General features: G+C 28.3%; 2 protein-coding genes across 3 annotated transcripts in view; one reads left to right on the top strand and one right to left on the bottom strand.

Annotated features, from left to right (window-relative positions):
- LOC132951807 (follistatin-related protein 5-like) overlaps positions 1-19,967 on the bottom strand; it is a 135,873-nt gene extending 115,906 nt beyond the window's left edge. For both annotated transcript variants that reach the window (XM_061023778.1, XM_061023779.1), the window contains exons 1-2: positions 19,821-19,967; positions 8,046-8,129 (exon numbers count right to left, since the gene is read on the bottom strand). In XM_061023778.1, the coding sequence (XP_060879761.1) occupies positions 8,046-8,114 (69 nt within the window). In that variant the 5' untranslated portion in view covers positions 8,115-8,129; positions 19,821-19,967. The remainder of the gene's footprint in view (positions 1-8,045; positions 8,130-19,820) is intronic.
- A 634-nt stretch (positions 19,968-20,601) lies between these two features.
- LOC132953059 (uncharacterized) lies at positions 20,602-21,498 on the top strand. The gene has a single exon (XM_061025608.1). The coding sequence runs from the start codon at positions 20,602-20,604 to the stop codon at positions 21,496-21,498; it is 897 nt and encodes a 298-aa protein (XP_060881591.1).
- Positions 21,499-22,340: the final 842 nt, after the last annotated feature.

Here is a 22,340-nt window from a genome sequence, read left to right as displayed (position 1 = left end):
ATAATTATTTCTTCTTTAATATTAATTATAATATGTGAATATCAAGTTTTCATTATAATAAACAGAGTTCGATAAAAAAAAACAGTAAACTCGTTTTTAGTAGGTTTTGAGGGTAATGGATGTGTTAAATTTGAATTGAATGATAAATTACTGTATAATATGTAAAAAAACGTTTCTAGGCAAAGTAGAGGGGTGGATCAGTATCTATTTCTAAGGATCTAAGGGTAGTTATGTTTTGTATATCTATAATGTTTTGTTGAACTAATTTTTTTCAAGAACATCGTTTACAACTTATTATAGTCATTACTAACGTACCGTAGAATGATGTAAATAGGTCCCGGTAAAAAAAACTTGAATTAGTATAAATATTTTGAAAATGTCATTGTTTATAGTGTAGAAAACAATAATATAATATGGAAGTAGGCATTGGAAAAAAGTTTCAAGTTTCTACAATCAATATATTTTATTAAATTACAACAAAATAACTAAAATTGTTATTTTGTATTTAAATATCAAATTTCATCGCGATTAAACTTCAAACACTTAAAAAAAAAAGTACTATCAACATTTTTAAATAACTACCTATAAAAATATCTTTTGTATTATTTTTAAACGCGTGGGTTTATAATATATTTTCAAGCTTTTTGACTAAAGAACAAAATTGTTAAAAATATAAATCAATAATTGAACTAATTAAAAAAATCAAATACTTTTAAAATGTCTAAAAATGGCTCAAACATAGCCAGAATATTTTAATAACCATCCCATGTTTAACAAATACATTATAGATATTTAGTGAAACATTCAAATAAATTCTTTCCGGATTTTAACAAAATTAATTTCGTCTAAATCTGGTGTTATATATTATATATTCCTATTTTCCCGCTGTTTTTTGTCATAGTTTGCTCAATTATTAAGAAAAATACTAAGCATACTTTGTAATTGAAGTTTAACTTTTGTGATACGTCACCTAGTATAAAAGTAAATTCCGTATCAAGGTGGCAAGATAATAGTTGTAATAATATGATTAATGAATACTGAAGAGCAATAACACATTGAGAAAATGTATGCAATGGGTTTGAGATAAAAATCATTCATGGAATGATAAATTATAGTTATGGTATATTTTACCAACTAGATTTTTTAAAAATCAATAAACAGACTTTTAACAATCAATAATTGTAGAATAACTAAACAAATTGTATTTTATAAAAATACCGAAAACACCACGTGGAAAGTTTACGAAAGTGATACCTGGATTGTTTACAACGTGAAGATTTCTCATCAATAGAACTGACGTTGGATCAGAAATATAATTTAATTAAAGATTGTATAATATAATATAATCGTACCCAGACTATCTTTAATTTATACACAAAATAGTTTTGGATCTTGAATTTCGTAATAAAACGATTAAGAAAATTCCAAAATTTAAATAATAACATAATAATAGTGATAAAACCAACTAAACAAAAGAAGATAATTTTTAATTTTTTTGAAAAAAAATAGAAATAATCCAGCAATTAAATCAAAATGTAGGTAAATATATAATTTATTGTAAAACATATTTCATTTAAAATTTATATTTTCAACAAAAACAGTATTCTTTACATAATTAAAAATCAAAAATACAATGCGTCATTAAAGTTTATAGTATAATAGTCTGTATACAATGGTACAATGTGATCCATTTAATACACAAAACTGTTGTTCTAGATTGTTTATCAAGTAGGTTGAACCTAACCTACCTACCCACAGTTGTGATATTAAACTAAAACAGTATAAGTATTTCTCCAGTACCTACAACATTTTTATTTTGAAATGCCGCAGTTAAAACAACTTGAAAGAATAAGAAAAAAAAGTATGGGTTTAAGTTCATTATTACAGACGTGCGAGTTCATAAGTTTAGCTTTAAAGTCTGTATTATTTAAACACCTTACAAATATTTTGAGAAAAAGTTTCACGTTTCCTAGCCTTCGTTTTCGTTTATAATATTGTATGCGTGTAGATAAACTTATTAAAAATTCTCTAAGCAAAATTAATATCCACTCATGAAGTCATTTAAGTCTAAAATCCAAAACTAATACATAATATACCTGCTAACAATTAGAGCTGCAATAATATTATATTAGTTAAATCGTGAATATGAATCATAAACCTGGTCGAACTTGGACTACAATGTCATGCTTGGATTTAATGAATTTTACACCCCCTATAGTGTGTTTGGTTGTGTACCTAGTATAGATTCACCCTAGGGATTTTAGGAACGAATAATGTGTAAAAAGGTATCTGTGTTAAGAATCGTGGCAAGGGCCTATCGTACTATAGGGCCCATCATTTGCTAATTAAAAACACCATTTACATAGTTGATATACCATGCACATTTCACTGTAGTATTTAAATTAAAAATTATATGCGAAATGATAAATCCCACGTGCGAATATATAACAGCCATTATCATATTATTCTATACTCTTTTCTAAAAAAAAAAACAGTTTTTAATTATTTTTGAAGAATTCAAAGTTATATCATATCAGCATAATTTTCTGGAAAATAGATAATACGCCGATGAGGTCATTATTATTAAGTTATGAATTATGACTTATTTTAAAAATCATCGTAGAGATGTGAACATTTTGTTTCATAATTCAACTGCAATTATTCTTAAAAAATGTTAAGTATTTGTAAAATATAGATACTAATAAATAATATTTATTAAGCAACGGATATGGGACACGCTCGTATTAGTCCCGTGTGGCGTTGATAATTTTTTTAAAAAGGAAAAAAGGTACGCGAGGTCGTAATAATTGTATGTAAAGAAAGAAAGATAATATGGAGCACTTTTTAAGATTATATTTTAATAGTGGATTCAATGAGTTTGTATGTCATTAATAATAGGTCAAACAATGGCTATTAATATAACCACGCGCGATAAGATCGGATGTCATATTCGCCATAAATTACTTTATTATATTATTATATATATATATATACTCTATAAATGATTTAACATTAAAAACAGAGGCTTTATAAATTATATTATTAATTATTATTAGTTATATATAATGAATACACGTTATTATTATAACGAGTATACCTATTGGCTATCACTTACAGGACGTACCAAGGTCTAATTTATTGTAATTTACATAGAACCTCATGGTTAATATTTATCTAAAATATATTATACCTTATATTATGCGTATAGTACGTTTTACGCAGTTCATTTTTTCTCCCGTCAGAAAGTCACGTTAACCCCCGTAAACGATAGGTTTTAAGGATTTGATATTCTATTATACATCCAGGGGTTTTGTGATGGCATCGAGTGTCGTAGAAAGGAATAATGGGATAGCGATTGGATTTCACTTTAATACGCTGGAAATCATTGATAATTGAAGTCCAGGATCCAGACAAAGATAGATTGTTCAAGATGTTTTGAGAAAATCCCCATGATGCACGTGTGTCGAGAATGGCCGATGACCAAATAAATGTCCATTGATATATAACGGGGAGACAATCTAACTTGTAGTCTTTCCGCCAAACAGACTTTTTCAATTTATTTTTCTTATCTCTTGAAAGTCAAAGAGAGAAATATAAACAGAATTTTGAAATATTATTTCCAAACTAAAGAATAAAAAAAATTCAATAAATATTTATATGAACAAAATTTGCTTAGCTGAGTGTAGAAATAATATCTGTATTCTTATTTAATTATTAAAAATAAAATAATGTTTAATAGGTACCTACAATTATTGTACTATTATAATTTATAATTCATTATGATTTATTTTATATTATATAATTTTATATTATTAGGTAACCAAATACTATTGTCATGATACACAATTGTAATTTATTTTATTTGAATGAATATCAAAGAGCTCAACAAATATTTTAAGACAAATCAATTTTCAATAATTTCTATTGAACAATTATAATTAAATTTTTTGAACTTTGTAAATTTAAATTATGAAGCTCATATAAATATTTTGTGACGTAATGGTTAGGTTAGATTTTTTAATTATAAAATAATAAAAAAATCGGTTTTGTCAAAAATGAGGATTGTGTAAGAAGTCTGATTTTTTTAATTCTTAAGAAAAATTGGCACTTCCTAGTCGCTAGGAATTTTTTACTTATGACCCCCAAAGTACTAACTAGATTTACTTACCTATCAGAAAAGATATTGAAGTTAAAAATCAAAACATTTTTTCTTTCATAAAAAGTATCAGACACAAAAAAATTTAGATTCTAAGTAAAGCGAGAAAAATCATAAGGAAAATCACATACAACTATCAGAAAATTAAAATAATATATCTATAAGCTGTGTTTAATACTACACTGTCCATGTATCCTGCAGTGGCATCATTTTAGTTTGTATTAGACTAAAGCAACTTTTCACTGATTTTCCGACTAAAAATTTTTTCACTCAGATTCTCATAGCTTAGTGCCATAGTGGTTAAGAGGGGTAAGGGGGTGTAGTAAATGTACCGAATTAAGATTGATGGAAATACTAGACTGGGGCAAATGCCCCAGTTGCCCCCCCCCCCCAAATGACGCCACTACATGTATCTATAAAATTAGGGAAGTTTGACGAAAGTCAAACTATTTATTTGTACTTGTCAAATTTGAACTAATAATGTAATTAAATTATTAAAATAAATGCAAAATATTGTATTATCGTAGATAAACAAAAAAATATAAAGAGTTTTATAGCTATAAGCGGGATTTAATATTGTGATTAATTCAGTGGATTTGGCCTCAATGTAAGACGAGAGGAAGAATTTAAACCCTTTGCAAAGGGTCCGATTATAATCAATCATATTTTATAAATCCCGATGCCAAGGGGATGAGGTGAACTAGAAGCGTTATCATCATTGGCCAAGACGGACTGGTGAACAAATATTTACTAACTTTTTCTACCCTCTATCAGAATATGTTTACATTGAGCTCCAAACCGTCCTTTTAAAATTTTATTTTCATTATCTTTTGAGGTGACTATGGTTTTAATTAAAGAAAAATGAACCGTTTAAAATATTTTCATGATAATAATTTATTATACCCATTATACTTTAATAATTATCAATACTAATTATTTGACAGTAAAAATATTACATTATATTTCATTATTGTTCGCTACATGACACAACAATGTATCTAATAGTACCATTGAGTAAGTATAGATTATTTTAAAATAGTAATACTATAGAAATGATTAATTACAATAATAAAATAAATAGGTAGGTATCCAATTTACAGCAGCGGCGTAAGTAAAGTATTTAAGGGGATTGAAAGTGGTGTTTTTATGTCTTCGACTAACTAATACAGGTGCAACATAGGTATTTAGATATAATGTTATATTTCCAACAGAACAATTGATCTAGTAAACAATAAAAAAAACCGGAAAACATATTTGAACTTTTCGTCAAGTCTACTAGTGATTGATTTTCCCATATGTCTTATTGTATCCCTATAAATCATCAAAAAGTTATATTAAAAAATTTAAATTTTTCAATTTTTGGAGAATATATTATTAACAACTTGGGAAAATCAATTTTAAGTAAATTTGGCCAAATGTTATTGTCATGAAATTCTATTTTCAAAACATTTTTTTTTTCTAAATTAAAAATTACAATATAGGTAATAATATAATTACCAATAAGTGAAAATGATACCTATATGGTGAAGAATACAATAAATTAATGTTTCACAGGATGACGAATGTTCCAACCGAAGGAACTCCGCTAGTAGAATAAGAACAATAAACATTGGAAACTATTGATATTATTATCGGAAAAAAGCCAATGTGTCAAGTGAAGTTGGGTTTCGGTACGATGGATCAACACGCGCATGCCTTTTCAGACATGTTGATAAGACTGTTTCCCTTACTGGTTAAAAGAAATAAAATGTAAAATATCCTGCACTCAAGCAATATAGATACTGCAGTAGGAACCAAGTAAAAGAAAATATATGGGTACCCTCGCTGATATTAAAATATATGTATATGTTACCTTTTCATAGATTTGGATCGAAACTAATATTTCCCATGGGCTGGTATGACGCATGGATATAACAACCCCGTCGGCTATTCTCATTCGATTTCAATAGTGAATGAGCAAGCAACAACAATCGTGAAAGGTTAAAATAAATTAAAATAGCATTCAACGTTATTATTTATAATAGTATATACGACTATACAAGTGTATTTTTCATTATAAAATAGCGCACCTAACACTAATCAATAATTTAATTTGTTTTAATTCTTCATTTTAAATTTGAGTAACACAATGTAATTTAATAATATGTTATCGTACTTTAAACAGTATTAAAAAAAATACACCCTTGGTTAATTATTAAAATATTACTATTTTTATTATTTTTAGTCACCAAACCGTTTTACTGTATTAAATATTTGTTTACACGTGTAACCCATAATATAATCATGTAAAAAAAAAATAGTTATGTTAACAAAACATTATCTTTAAAATCTTTAGACTTAAACACTTATTTTTACTGTGTAAAAAAATTGTTCTTTGGGTTAATCTTCATTTTTATAGTTTATACCTGAAAAATACTTTTTTATTAATGATCTTGATCCCCAATATTGAATATAGTCATTGTAGCAAAAGTGTAAAATAATCTCAAGTAAATAATTGTACTATATTGTATGTGATCTATTTAAACTAAAATCAAATGTTTTGTCCTTAGATTTGATTAATATTTTGACTTAAATTGTATTAAATATATAATAGGTACAGGTACCATTTATTTGGAAGTAAATTTAGTTTATAAAAAACCTGTAACATTATTTTAATAATGTTCGATTTTGAAAATTACATAACTAATTTTTAACAAAATTCAGAAAAAAATACAATACAAATAATACTGCTTGGAATAACTTTTAGAAGATAATTTCATTTATATCAATAACCTACTTTACGTACTCCTACACTCTATGGTCTATACAATATAGGTCATATTATGATATCTATGTATTAATGGATAATTAGTACTAATAAATACTAATCACATACCACATTAGTTCATTATTAGGTCAATGAATTCCTATCACAAGCCATAACAACGCAATTACATGCCATGCACATGGAAATAATGTTTGTCTTAAGGGATGTTTATATAGGTGATACATGAAAGTAGATTATACATTACAAAAATTAGGATTTAATTTTAACCGTAATGTAACTTGTAAACACTAAATACTGTGAAAATAGTTATTAATTAATGTACAGCATTTAACAACATTTTCCGCATTTCTAGCAACACTAGAATCGTTCTAATATTATTTTCCTACCCACAATTATTTATAATATTATTCATTGCTTTCAAATGTATAATAAATAATACCTACCTATTATATTACTGGCGTACACATATTAATTCAATGGTTAATCGAATAGACAGCAATCAAAATAGTTTGATCATGATATAGGTAGTATAGTAGGTCTACAATTGTTTGACAAATTATTATCAACAGTTCGTGAAAATTATTTCAACCATACAATATTTGACAACTACAATATATTTTGAATGTGTGTATGGATGTTCAATGCAGTGCTTATGGAATAAAAATCGAATACATGATTAAATTTAATGACATTTAATGACTGAGACCTTTTAGACACCATTAACCATCCATTGTTTTCCCTAAAACTTCTAATTACAATTCGAAAATTGGTCTTAGAGTTCTACATTGCATAAAGGTTTGTTCGGATAAAAGCTATAGTTTCCACCACGTTTCCCTTTCCCGGTAAAGGGCAGTGGTAGACAGGAAGTGTAAAAGGAAGGGAGTATTTAAAATGGCGCTCGGCCAATTTGTATTCTGGTCGTTTTACGTTTATCCTCTCCCAAAAGCCTCTAATGCCGGGCCTTTTAAAAGGCGTTTAGACAAAATGAGCTAAGCATAGATTTACCCGAGATTATCACAGCGAGAGAATTCGTTTTATACATGTTTTAATTATTACAGTCGTTTCATACCACTAGATTAAACTATAAATATAATATTATACTAAACGAATATTGCAATTTACCTTAGCGTTGACATCTGCAGTTATTGAAATCAGCACTAATAACAAAACTGGCCAAACTAAACGAATCATATTTCTTCAACCAGTCTAAAACAAAAAATAAAAAACAATAATAATATTAAAACTAGATTAACTTTATTTAGTACTGTGATAGTATACTGATATTTATCATTTAAACATATCAATAATGTTTCATTTTAATCGAAACACCAGCAGTTTATAATCCCTAAACGCAGGATTTCAACCTAGTGGTTCTGACACACATTTACAGACACAAAAACGACTATCGGGCATGAGATATTACGGTCGCCTCCACGGCTCACTCAATAGAGCCGCAGCAACCGTCAAACATCTGCACATTTATGCGGTAGCGCGTATAGGGCCACCAAAACTGGTGGTAACGAACGATTGGACACATCTTGACCCTAGAAAATTGGAACGGTAAAAACGGTTTTCGTAGTTACGGCCCCTCGACTCACAATGGCATATTAACTGGTAAAATAAATATCTTTGGAAGGGACGTGCTCTTTTGTATGTCATGTATTCTGTTGTTCTCTGGAAAATATAGGTAGTACCTCGAAACAGTCTCCGCGACACGGTCACAGCGCCGTGTCACGTACATATGCCCGACGAGGAGAGTAAACAGTTTGTATTTTTATAAGTACGTGTGCTGAAACCATACGGCTCTGGGGCGTCTTCACGGGTGGGGGAGTGAACAGGTGGGGGGGGCTTCCCGTATACCTCGAAACTTCATAAACATTTTCACCTTCTCCTACATTTCCTTTTTTTGTAACTGAACTGTTTCTAATTACATTCATATTAATACAATATTATTGTATATACTAATGATTAATGTATATGCATACTAACTAGGTACTAATAATAATAAGTTAAATGGTTAAGTACATTTAAAATCGTTTTATATAAAGTGGTGATCGTGTGACATAAACCTAGCACGCTACTCGATGTTTTCCACTTCAAAGAAAATGTATGAATAATAAATATTTGCTAATAAGTAGCCGTTAATTGTTTACCCATGTGCCTAGTAGGAATCAGGTAATTTTTACATTTTATTCGTTTCTACGGTGATTACTGATAAACAAAGCGTTACGGAGAATCGGTTAGAAAATAAAAACATTTGTACCTACCTACCCAACCCAAAAACATATTTATGTTAAAAATGTATATTATAATAGAGTTTCGTCTTGTGGTTAAAGTTGTCTATCCATAACCTCTTAATAACCCAACCCGCATGTGTTGTCACCATTGTGGTTCATCTCAAATGCGGTTAAAATGTTTTGTAGTCGACTCTTGTTTTTTACGTTATTACATTACTTAACTAGGTACCTAATTATTGTTATTTAAATTGCGTTTCATAGCATTTTATGTTCTGTAAGTGTATGATGAAACTATGTAAGTTCCATTACCTTCATTAGAGAAATCCAAGGATATTCCTAATATTATATTACTAATCAGTAATCAGTGTATGTATCATTGTTTCTGAAAGTTACTTAAAAGTTGAAATTAAAATTATTGTTTTGTTTTGTTTAGTTTGTAAATAATGATTTGTACACAACCTTGAGTCATAATATATAAAATATAATAAATATCAATATATTTTTTTCACGTTGTCCACTATTATTTATTGCAGTTGAGGGATGTGATGTATGGCTTTCAAACTCTCCACCTTCTTTAACATAAACACAAATAGGGGAGGCTTAGTGTTGTCTTAACAAATAATTTATACCACTTCTAAAATTCCACTATTCCGTACAACACCAAATCTAATATTTTATACTGAGCTATAACACCCCTCTAATTATTTTAGGCAATTCGTACCTACAGGTATGCTAATATTATGTCAATAGTGTTTTAAAATGTAGGTACAACATGTAATACAATATTATATGGATATTGGATATAATAGCTAAATTACTCACTGTAATCAAGTTATATTATGTTTTAGTATTATAAAATATATATTTCCCAAAACATTGCTGAGTTTCTCTAAGAAACTTAGAAATTAAATAATATTCATAATTCCATAATATAACATTTTATACCTATACTAAATTATCGACCCAGTTACATATAAATGGTATGATTTTTATATAAAATAAAAAACATGTTAAATCTTCTGTTCTAAAAGATTGTAATAAAACATGCATAATTTATTATAAGAACTACCAATAAATCTTAGAATGTAACCACATACTATACAAGAGTTACATTTATACAACATATATATTATACGAATTTATCTTTGTTCTATTTTAATTATCTAGCTAGGAAAATTTAAAACGACTGTTTTTTTTTGTAATATGAAAAGAATGATAAAATACTTCAGTAATACTCCTTGTAATTAAACTACATAATATACATGAACATGTAACTCAATAGTAAATACACACGAGACTCGTGTTTACCATCGAATTATTTAGGTATAGAGTTGTGAATATAACATTAAAAAATGTTTTTTTAAATAATATCTTATAAAATTAAATTATATAAAAATGTGTGTACTAACTGTACAGTTTATATTATTATAGTATTAATGAACGAAAATATAAAACTTGACATTATACACCGAGCATTAATATTGGAAACTAGCGAAAAATAAAAGATTGTGACTCCATATTCACGCCGCACAATACCGTAGGTAACTTTTTCTTTCCGTTCAAATTATCGATATACTAAATTGTTGTCATCGTAACGGCTGAATCCCTTCTAATGCTATAAATCGGTTAATTTAATTTCGTCGAAAAACCTTAAAAAGCCAACAACAAACGGACGTTGGTTACGCGGTCGTGCGCGGAACACTGCGGCGCTGTGTTATGCTCCCTGAAAAACTACCCGAAACTCTGACCTTTAGGGACTCCAGTCGGCATCGTTCCTGCGTTTGACATTCGGCAAAACGCACCGTCGGCGATACGCAATTTTGGCGGCGGCGGTGGGGGTGGGGGCGTGGGAGGATAAAAACGCTCCTTGTTGTTTGGCCTCCCTCGCCCTACACGCCATCCGTCACCGCCATCGCCTCCACTCCGACGTATATATTATATTGGGCCCTCCGCAGTACACGCATATATACCACCCGCGAAACGCTACCCCACGGACCTATGCCTAACAAACAACAACGTGCAATAATTTATTTATAGCTTTTTGACCGCCTCCATATACCAAACACACTGTAGAATGTAGATAGTATAGTAGTAAAAGTGGAAGGAGTAGTGGTAGTAGTATTATTAGTAAGAGTAGGCTAAATGTATGCGTATGTAGTAGCACAAATATACGACCATTTACCACAGTTCGTGAGCCGCTATCGAGTAAAAAGACAAAATCAATATAGGAATGTTATATTTTGCTCCGACTTTCAACCCCTCCCACCCCACACAAAACCATCCACCCCACCAACAACCACCTCACCGACACATACATATTATATACATACACCTAATATCCTACTTCGCGGACGACAAGCACGTGTCGCGCTGTCAAACGCATATACAAAGGTGCACGCGTAAGTGGTAGGTGACGGACGGATGTGTGGTCTGTAAATAATTAATAAATCGGACGGTGGAATAAATCATTTTCGGCGAGTAAATGGTATACAAAAATACAATTTTCTATACACCCACGCCCCCCCAAAAAAAAAATTCTCTGTACAGCAAAAAGCCCGCGGAGAACGCAAAAGGTATATACAAGGCTCAAGTTATTGTTAAACTTTTTCTCCTCTTTTTTCCCAACGTTTTGTTATTTTTTAATTAAAGTCGCTGGTATTCCCTTTTCTGACGTCTTAACCGGCAATGTTTAATTATTTGTATTTTTCGAACGGATATAATTGTTCAAAATGTTTACAATTCGTTCAATGTTTATATTAATTGCTATAGCTGTTTCCGTCGATACGTATGATATCAAATAGGTACTTATATCAAAACACAATTTACCACAATATGAACAATTATAGTGTTTTATATTACGCCTGCTACAAATTTCCAAAATGTTAATCGAAAAAATGTATTTATATTAGCGTTAAAAAATTATTTTTGAACCATTTTTAAACTTGGAAAGTCACTATGAATTTTTTCTTTTTTGATAGGATATATCATGGCTAAATATGTAGGTATGATCGCATTGAGACGCATTTTCGTTTTGGGCTGCGCACGTACAATTATTGCATGTCTTAGCATGGAAAGGAATCTCAGCTGGCAGTGATTTTTGGATTTATTTAGCCAATAAATTAATAATTTGTATGGTTTTGTTACCAAATAAATCGAAGTGATAATATTCACTGCCATAACACCTGCGTATCACAAAGTTGTGATCATACCTATATATTTAGCCATGGGATATATTATGATAATATAATAAAACATGGTGCCTACCTAGTACCTACCTACCAAATTTAGTTTTCATACTTAAAATATACATTGCTTCCTCACCACATTTTTGGGAAATACCGATTAGAGGTATCAGTTTCATTAAACTATTTACAAAATTAAAACTAGATTCAATTGCTGTAATAGCATAATAATATGTCAACGAGACTTATGTCTGAACAAAGTTATATTAAAAGTCCGTATTATCAACAATAATAAATTTTAATGAAAATTATATTCTTTAAATTTCAATAGACTGCACACACTATAAATGTAGGTATTACAGGTACATATTATAGTTACATGCCATACGTTAGGTTAGGTTAATAAATTGGACAAAAATAAATTATTGAAACGATTTAAATTTTAAAAGCAAGTCATTTTAACATTTCGAATTAAATAAAATATTTCAAAAAGTAGATTATATTTTTATTTTCCTAGATACAATAATTGTAAAGTTACGCTGTATGAAAATGTATTATTTATATGACTAAGTTAAATGCACTTTAACTGATATTTCTATGAATATAAATTATAAATGCAGTGAATAAAAACTGAAAAGGTTAGACTGGAAAACTATATTTTAAAGAAATTATTTCAATAAAAATAAAAACAGAGTGCAATGTATAATATTATTATGTCACGAATCTTTTCGCTGTACAAGAAACTGTACACGATTATTTTATTTTTTACGCCTTCTCAAGTGCAACCCTTGTTTTTACTCTCTAGCTATGGCACCTGACAGGGTCGTTGGCAAAAGTCACGTTACTTTTTTGTTGTGCAAAAAAAATAATAACTGAGTTTCATTGTGCGTGGTCACGAATCTTATTACGAAATATTCTGGACAAGTTTTTGCCTTGTTATAATAAGGAATATATTGTATAACGAAATTATTTAACTTTTAAAGAATGAATATTTAAACAGACTAAAATCAAAATCAAAAAATACACGAATATTGATTATAACAAATGAGATCCTCATCAGAAATATATTATATCAATATATGACCTAGAATGAACAAACATTTAAAAAAAAAAATGAGACAAAAATAATAATACGGTAAATTGTAAATAAAAATAATTTGTTTATACATATTTTATGGTCTACGAAATATTATTATATAGGTACCCACAAAAAAAATTAATCTTTTTTTATAGGTTTACAATCTTAGTAAGTTTTTAACTACATAAAAAACACATCAACACAAATATAAAAATTTAATTTAAACTTATGATTAATAATCAATCCGTTATTAAATGCATGTAGGTAAAAAAAATAGGTAGGTAGTAAAACTGTTTTTTATTTATGTATTCGTATAACAATAGTAAGTACTTACTTTAAAAACATAATTTTATCATAAAATTCAATAAAAATGTTTACACCTCTGGTATATTATTGTTACTATAGTATGACGTACTAATCAAAAGTAATCCCAATCTTCTACATTATTATAGGTCGTAGAAAAGATAGAAAATATACTATATTCTATGAAAATAAGCTATTGTGTGTTTACCATATTTATAATACTGTACATACTCATTCATTTTTAGTATGCCTACTTATATAAAATGGAAGTTAAGTTCAAGTGCTGACACTGCGATTAGACTGAGTATTCGAATGATTTTTTATGCAATAAAATAAGCTATAAAACCAGATTGCATTAGAGACAAATTTGTTCTTCCAATATATTTTTACGATGCCGTATGCATTTATGTTCTATACAACTTGATTTCGTATACTCCCTTATATATATTTTTCTTCCTTCGTATACGCATATTATTAGACGTGATATAATAATATATAAACGTATACTGCTGCAATAATATAATCCATCCATCAAAAATGGGTAATCATGTTTTTCAGTAAAATTCAGATCTGTTGTTCGAGTGATAAATTTTACAACAAGTGTAGAAGATATCTCCGTGATGCGCTTACTATTATAACCCACGGACAAGTAGTAATTTTTCCATCCTTCAATATTCCATTCCAACACGCGTACAGGATTGATGTCATTATAAAAGACGAAAGAAACCCTCACCAATACCGATCACATTCCATCCTGTCATTGATCTTTATTTATTTATCGTCTACCTCTAACCACTGTCTCAGCAAAACGTTTCATAGCCAAAGTTCCCCCCCCCCTCAATACTAAAGTACAAATAGTATGTTACCATGATTAATACAATCTTTGTATAAGATATAATGTACAAAATTTAATTTATTTTTAAAAGATAACTCAATACTTTTTATATTAACGCAAAATATATGATCCATATAGATCATTAACTCAAGAATATAAAGTAGAATGACATACATATTTTTGTTATCCAGGAATAATCTAAATTTTTCATCAAAAACCCAATTGAAATATAATATGTAATTAGAAATTGAAAATTGAAATAAGTACTTCAAAGTAATTAAAATATAAAATAATGAACATACCTAAATTAATAAATTATTTAAAATAAATCATGATGACGTAATATTGTATTTAAAATAAGCAATACAAAATTGCGTTTTAAGTAGTAAAGTAAAATACGGAACTGTTTATCAGAAGAACAAACAAAATATGAAATCCCAAAACATTTTTTTAGTTCACTGATAAAATAATATATTTACGAACTTACTAGGTATAGTGTTTGTTATTACTTTTATTAGATATATTTCAAAAAATCTAATCATAAATTTAGGTATAAAAAAAAGGTCTAAAAGTGACATAATGCGATCATACGTAATAAAAGCCATTCGACTAATATAAGGATATATACACCAATTATTATATTTTTTTAAAAATCCGTCAAATTGAATAAGAAAATTAATTTAGTAGGTAAACCATTACTTATATTTTCAATGTAAAAATACTGGAAAGAGACGCTAAATCTGACTTTTGTTTGTTATATGGTTGTGTAAAAAGAAATTTCACCAAAACTGCCAGCGGTTGTCAAGACATTATAAATAATACTTCAATCAAGTTTTAGGAAAAAATCGGTATACAATAAAATATAAATAATATAATTAACTATTTAAAATTAATAAAAGCTATACAAAATACTCGTGGGCACTTGTTTTTATTCGTCAACATTTAGACAGAAAATATAAAATTTTAGTGTATAATACTAATTATTATTATTAATTTGAAAACGACACACATACAAAGGACGATTCTGATCGAACATCAGTTTTTAACCACGACCACTAAATGATAAAAATTACATCTTTCAAGTGCCAACTACATAATGTAAAATATTTCAAATCGCAAAAAAAATAGATAATATGACATATGTGAAGCATTACTCTATCCAACTCAAAAAAGTATTACTGAAAAATATATTATTTTACATGAGAATAAAAATATTGGGATTGCACGTTCTATTTCGACAGACACAGATTAAAAAAGTTAGATAAATTAAAAATAAAGTTCTAACACTACAAAAAACACTACTCAATTTTAAACAAACAATTTAAATTTAATTTACATTCATCGAATCACATAAAAATTATAAACCAGCCGATTAAGTTTAATATTAATCACTAAACAAACTTTAGGAGAAAATTGGAAATCGTAGAAATAGTATACCGGTTACATATACCAATTATTGTGGTTGTAGGTATATTTTGTACAAAAAATATATATAATTTTTTTTTTAAATATAATTATTAATCCAATATAATATTTCTCGCTTTACTCGGAATCTAACAAAAAGTAGTCTAACTTAATATTAAGATTTACCTACCTGGTCAGATATGATAAGTTCCTAATAATATACCTAATATATATTCTCTATATCCGGAATACTTAAAAGGACAAATTAAACGCTATTGTCTTGCTAAATTTATTTACTATCAATAAATTAATTTTAACCACAATATTGATTTAAATTTTAGAAATATGAAATTTAATAAATACTTGTTACTTACAATAAATTCAATATTTGTAAGTGTCGGCACATCATTTTTTTCATCTATAGTATGGTAAAATAAGCTTTCACTGATGGATGACACCAGTATAATTCTAAGCACGTCTTGACTGTTTGCCAAAAAGTCATGTTTATTAGAACTTTAACTCGTTCAATTCTCTCATGTTTTTATATATTTTTCCATCTTAACCATCATCCAGGGTTGGGGAAGGTGAGAAATGCCTAACAGATCGATACACATGACTTTTGGTAAGCATCCAAAAATACCGCTGGCACGCGACACCTTTGCCGCCGTGGTATTGCAATAAAAGTTTTTTGGAACTTTTGGCAACAAATAATAACAACAAAAAAATACTAGTAAAATAACGTGAAAGAAAAAAAATTCCAACCGCTCAAAACCTATCAAAAAAACACCAAATCAATACTGCCCCAGGTGGCCGTCAAACCCGTTGCACACGATTTAGCCATTTAAAATACTGAATGAAATGTTATGTGCTAGTAAATTGAGTAAAATGCTGTAATGCATTAAACATGTATATACCCATCCTACAGAGCTTATAAAATTTTAAAAATAATTTCTTAAACCTCTTATCTAATATTTAATACGTTTTTTTTTTCAATTTGGTATCTTTGAGTAAAACACAATGAATATAATATGAAGATATATTTGTATAGGCATATGCGATGAGAACTCTGAATAATGAGTAATTCTTGTTAGCTCTCTAATAAAATAACTTCATGTGAAAACGTATCGAATATACTAACAATTAGTGATTTAGCAGTTATTAATTATTAAATATTTCAAAAGAAAGTCCAATTTTGTATATTCAGCTAATGGAAACTGTTAGTTGAAAAAGGGGGAAAGTAGGTAACCGCTCTGTTGTACAGTAGGAGTCGAGTGTACCTCGTCATTGAGTAGGTCACCGTAATGGATGTGTTAAATTTTAATTCACTGATAAATCAATGCATACGAAAAACGATTCTGAGTAGAGACTGTTAGCCTATGTTTCTAACTATATATTATCATATTATATTTTATATTGCTTTTAACTATTATAGTAATTTATTTATTGTTATACATAGTAAGACGATAATACGTTCGTCTTTTCCCAAAAATTATCAAAATTTTAACTTCTAACGCTTATGAAAAAAATTGTGCATTTAATATTTGTAAACTGCAACAAGGAAAACTTTTGTGGGATGCTATATTACATTTTCAAGTTATTTTCAGCTATCCATTTTTTAAATTAGGTACAACAAAAAAACGGAATCAATGTTGTTCAAAACTGGTCTTGCGTAAAAATTCACTAGATCCATTTTTCTACCAGAAACCACCCCCCAAAATTGGAAACCAAAGCAATTTTACTAGGTACACCAAAATGCGATGAAAGATACTAAAATTAATGAATACTATCATAATTCGTGTATTATATGAACTCGTCATACTTCAATATTTCATTGTACGTTGTTCCATCAGTGTATACCATTGGGTAATATTTGAGTAAAGTAATCTAGGGTTTGAAACTGTACTGCTGTAATATTATATACTTACAATTTTTTTTTTTTTATTGTTTACAATCTATTTACATATACTCCAATGTTTGCACTCGTGAAATACTATAATATATATAGACTCAATGGGTTAACTAGTAAATTAAAAATATAAATTAATTTTATCAAAAGCATATTGGTACTTGTCAGCCTCGCTATGCCTACGGTATACGGATATTTTATGACCAACTAATATTAATATTATATAATTAAATAACTATTAAGGTTTGTTTCTAAAATATCGCATATTTTATAAGGTAATAAGCTATAATTATTATCATAATACCTACCTATATCATATACCTATTAATATTATTAACTTATAAATCAATACCTATACCGTATACTGTGTAAATAGGTTCGTGGAATAAATAGCTTAAAATTGATTTAAAACATTAATTTTCTGTAGAAAATTATAATAAATGTATAAATACGATACGCTTCAAGTCCCTCAGTTAATATTTCTTGAATTACCTATAATAAAAATAGTTATTTTTCGTTTAAAATCTAATTTTATCAAAATTTAAACTTCAAATGTCTATGCGGAAAAAATTATTCCCATGTTATTATTTTATTTATAAGTTTTAAGGCTTCAACAGCTAAGGTTAGTTATTACTTTATTAGTCTTTATTTGCATATAAGTAGATTAACGTAAATGATTAATTTTCAATATTTTTACATTGCTGGGAGAACAACTAACGAAGATTCTTTCATATTAAATGTTCAGGTAAGTATTACTAAAAAATAATTTACTAAATACTTACTTAATAAGATTTACTCATTATTTATATTAATTATTGCTTGTTAAAAGAATTTAAATGTTAGAAAATTGTTAATTGTTAACTGTACTACTTACTAGTGATCAATTATAATCATTATTCGTAGACCACTACAATGGAATTAAATAATATTATAAATTTTAATTATAAACAATGTATAATTTATTAAAATATTCCTCTTTATCTTCCAATCAAATAGGTAGGTACTTATAATACAATAATAAATTGTTAATGGTAGGTAAATATACAACTATAGTTTATAATCATAGACCTATCTAAAATTTACCTAGTTCCTAAATAATAATCTTACCTTAAATTAAATTAGATAGTTTTAAAATAAATTGTTGTTTGTATTGAAATCATAGACAATTTACAAGTACAAATGTAATAAATTATTAAGAATTATTTTATCTTTTTTTTATCTTTTTATTTAAGCTTTATTCGTTGATTCGGTAATAATTAATTGCCTACCTACTTAAACGGTTTTATATGACATATTTTATAACACATTTTTTATAAATATAATATAATTGATGAATAAAAAAAAATGTTGTTTCATGATGATTTTAGTATTGATAACATATGGAATGAAATGTAATGTCTTATATACACATATTTACCATCACATTTATTTTATTTTATCCGATTAGCCATGCATACTATTAACATAATATTGAAATAAACGAAATCTGAAAATGATAGCTTTCCGTGCTACTCAAGCGCACTTGTATCACGTCATGTGTGGGATCCTGGGATAGTGTGGAAAAAGCTCGTTATGAACAATTTTATTTCTCGTTACATGTCGCTATATAGGTACTTCTATATTTTTCAAAACTCCTTTCAACACACAGTAAATACGTATTATATCTCTTACTCCAATTCGTGCAACCACTATAAAATTCAAATAAAAGTAAACGATAAATACCTACAACCTATGGTAACTATTAAAACTTCTCAATTTTAATATACCTACCCAATGGGCAATGTGTCACAGTATGAATAATAAATATATAATAACAACAAAATATAGATACCAACATTTTATTAAGTAGGTATACAACACATATAACCAGCTACCTAACCATTATTCTAGAATGGACTATTTTTTTGTGATAGAACGATATTCTTATAATTATACGGGATAAAAATACTTACAAAAAACTTCTTCGTATTTAAATGTCGTACATGGTTTTCAAAGATTATCGGTTATTATAATATTTTATACCACAAATTGAACGATAAGTAAACACGGATTAAATACGTCCGAGTGCGAGAACGCGGACGCGGAAACTAGTGTTTTCCTTGAAAACGCTACTCAAGCACAAGCATGCATGAGGGGTTGGAAACGAACGGAATGAGGGTTGGAGGTTGACCAAACGCGACATCTATCGCAAAAATTACGAACTCGATATATGTAATTTCCTCTGATTTTAAAACTACGTGATAATAATAGGAGTTACGCTAATAAGTAATAACGTACCTGCAACGTAGGCTGACACAATAATAATTGTGTGCGCTTTTTAAACCCATATTTTAATGTTTACCCATAATTAATATAACGAATATATTTTAAACTTAAAAATAACTCAGCGTATAAAAATATAACAAATGTATATGTATATTATATTTAATAAAAACCGAGAACATTTTTACGATGACTATATAGGTTTGTGAAATCAATACATTTAATTATAGTTCAAACTTAAACCATAAATTGTACTTAAACCTTACCGACCTAACATAAGTGTTGTAAGTACTTATAAAAAAAATGTTGGAGACCAATTATCCTGTTTTTAAATGATAGAATAATGGTTGACATTAGGTATATTAAAATTAAAGTATTAAAAATTATACTTATCAATGCATATTAATCTGAAAACAACAATTGAACGTAGGTTAGGTTAATTAATATATATAATATTAATTAATGTTTTTAATGGAGAGGAATGATATCGTCGCACTTCGGTGTAAATTTTTACGACAAATGTGTACGCTGCGAAAAAATAAAGACGATCGTCCAGTGGTTTATCTCGATGAAACGTGGGTAAACCAAAACCATTCACGCACCCTTATTTGGCAAAATGAAAATAATTCTGGTGGTCTGAAGGTGCCGACGGGTAAAGGAGGCCGACTTATTGTATGCCATGCAGGATGTAGTCGCTACGGGTTTATAGAAGGGTCAAAATTGGTATTTCGAAGCAATACCGGAAATACCACGGATTATCATAATCAGATGAATGGTGAAGTATTCAAAGAGTGGTTTATTCAACTGCTTAAAAATCTAGAAGAGCCATCAGTTATAGTCATGGACAATGCGCCTTACCATTCAATCCTCAGAGACAAATATCCGAAAAGTAATTGGAGAAAAACCGAAGTACAACAATGGTTAAATGAAAAAAATATTGAGTTCCATCCATTGGAAACATTACCTGAACTTCGGCAAAAAGTTAAAAACCTATTGCCACGTGAAAAAAAATATGAGCTGGATGACATTGCAATTGAAATGGGTCATGAGGTAATCCGTCTTCCACCATACCACTGTAAGTATAACCCAATTGAGTTAATTTGGGCTCAAGTTAAGGGCCAAGTAGCGAAATTTAACAATACTTTTAAAATGGTTGATATTGAGCGGTTAACACACGAGGCATTAGATGCAGTAACAATAGACGACTGGACGAAATGCGTTCGTCATGCAGAAGAAATTCAGGACGAGGACAACAAAAATGAAATAATGAGGGACACCATGATAGAACCAATAATTATGACAATATTACCAGATGACAGTGACTGGAGTGATGATGAAGAAGATATTGACGAAGAAAACCACGGATAACATATGTCTTAAATAATATTAAATTAAAAATTTTTTGTATTTGTATTTTTTTTTAAATTTTTTTTGTTGTTTGGTTTGAATAAAAAAATTAATTATAGTAATTTTAGTAAATTATGTTTAACTCTTTCGGTCCTGATTTCTATCTAAAAATTCATAATGGTGTAAAAAAAGTAATTATAAATAGATAATATAATGATAAAATAATAATAAATAATGGTTATGGTGTATAACGTCTTTGTTAACACTATTAAAATTGAAATATAAAATCATTTGTATAGGAGTTTTGGAGTTTAGGAGTTACCGTGTTGATTACGCGTTGAAATGGTTAATTTAAAAAAACGCGGCAATTTATTTAATTAGATTATGAACCACTTAGGCGAAACGGCCGCTAGGTTCGCGACGGTCATCGGCCACATTTCATGTCGCGGACTATAGGTACTCTAATACCAGATTACCGTAAAAGAAAATATACGTTATATTAAATACCCAATTAAATAAAATTTTAAACTAAACATTAGCTTAACACATTATTTTGTATTGTAAATTACATTAATATGTATTTTATATTTTAAATAAACCCATGGTCGCGTCCTTCAAACTCTCATGTTAAATTTTTTTTTCAATAGTATGACATAATTTAGTATACTTACCTATATAGTGTTACGCTTGGTGGTCAACTTGATTGGTATTTCATTACATTATACTGTGCTATGGGTATTAGTACTCAAACTCGCTATTTTTAATTCATTATAATGAATACTGCTATTATAGCAATTTTTTAACAATTATTAACTTCCAGCCTACTTGAAAATGTTTGAGGTATTTTACTAATAAAATAAAAA

The sequence above is a fragment of the Metopolophium dirhodum genome, chromosome 9 (assembly GCF_019925205.1).
Source record: "Metopolophium dirhodum isolate CAU chromosome 9, ASM1992520v1, whole genome shotgun sequence".
Classification (NCBI taxonomy): Eukaryota; Metazoa; Arthropoda; class Insecta; order Hemiptera; family Aphididae; genus Metopolophium; species Metopolophium dirhodum.
This window is presented reverse-complemented; position numbering and strand designations above follow the sequence as displayed.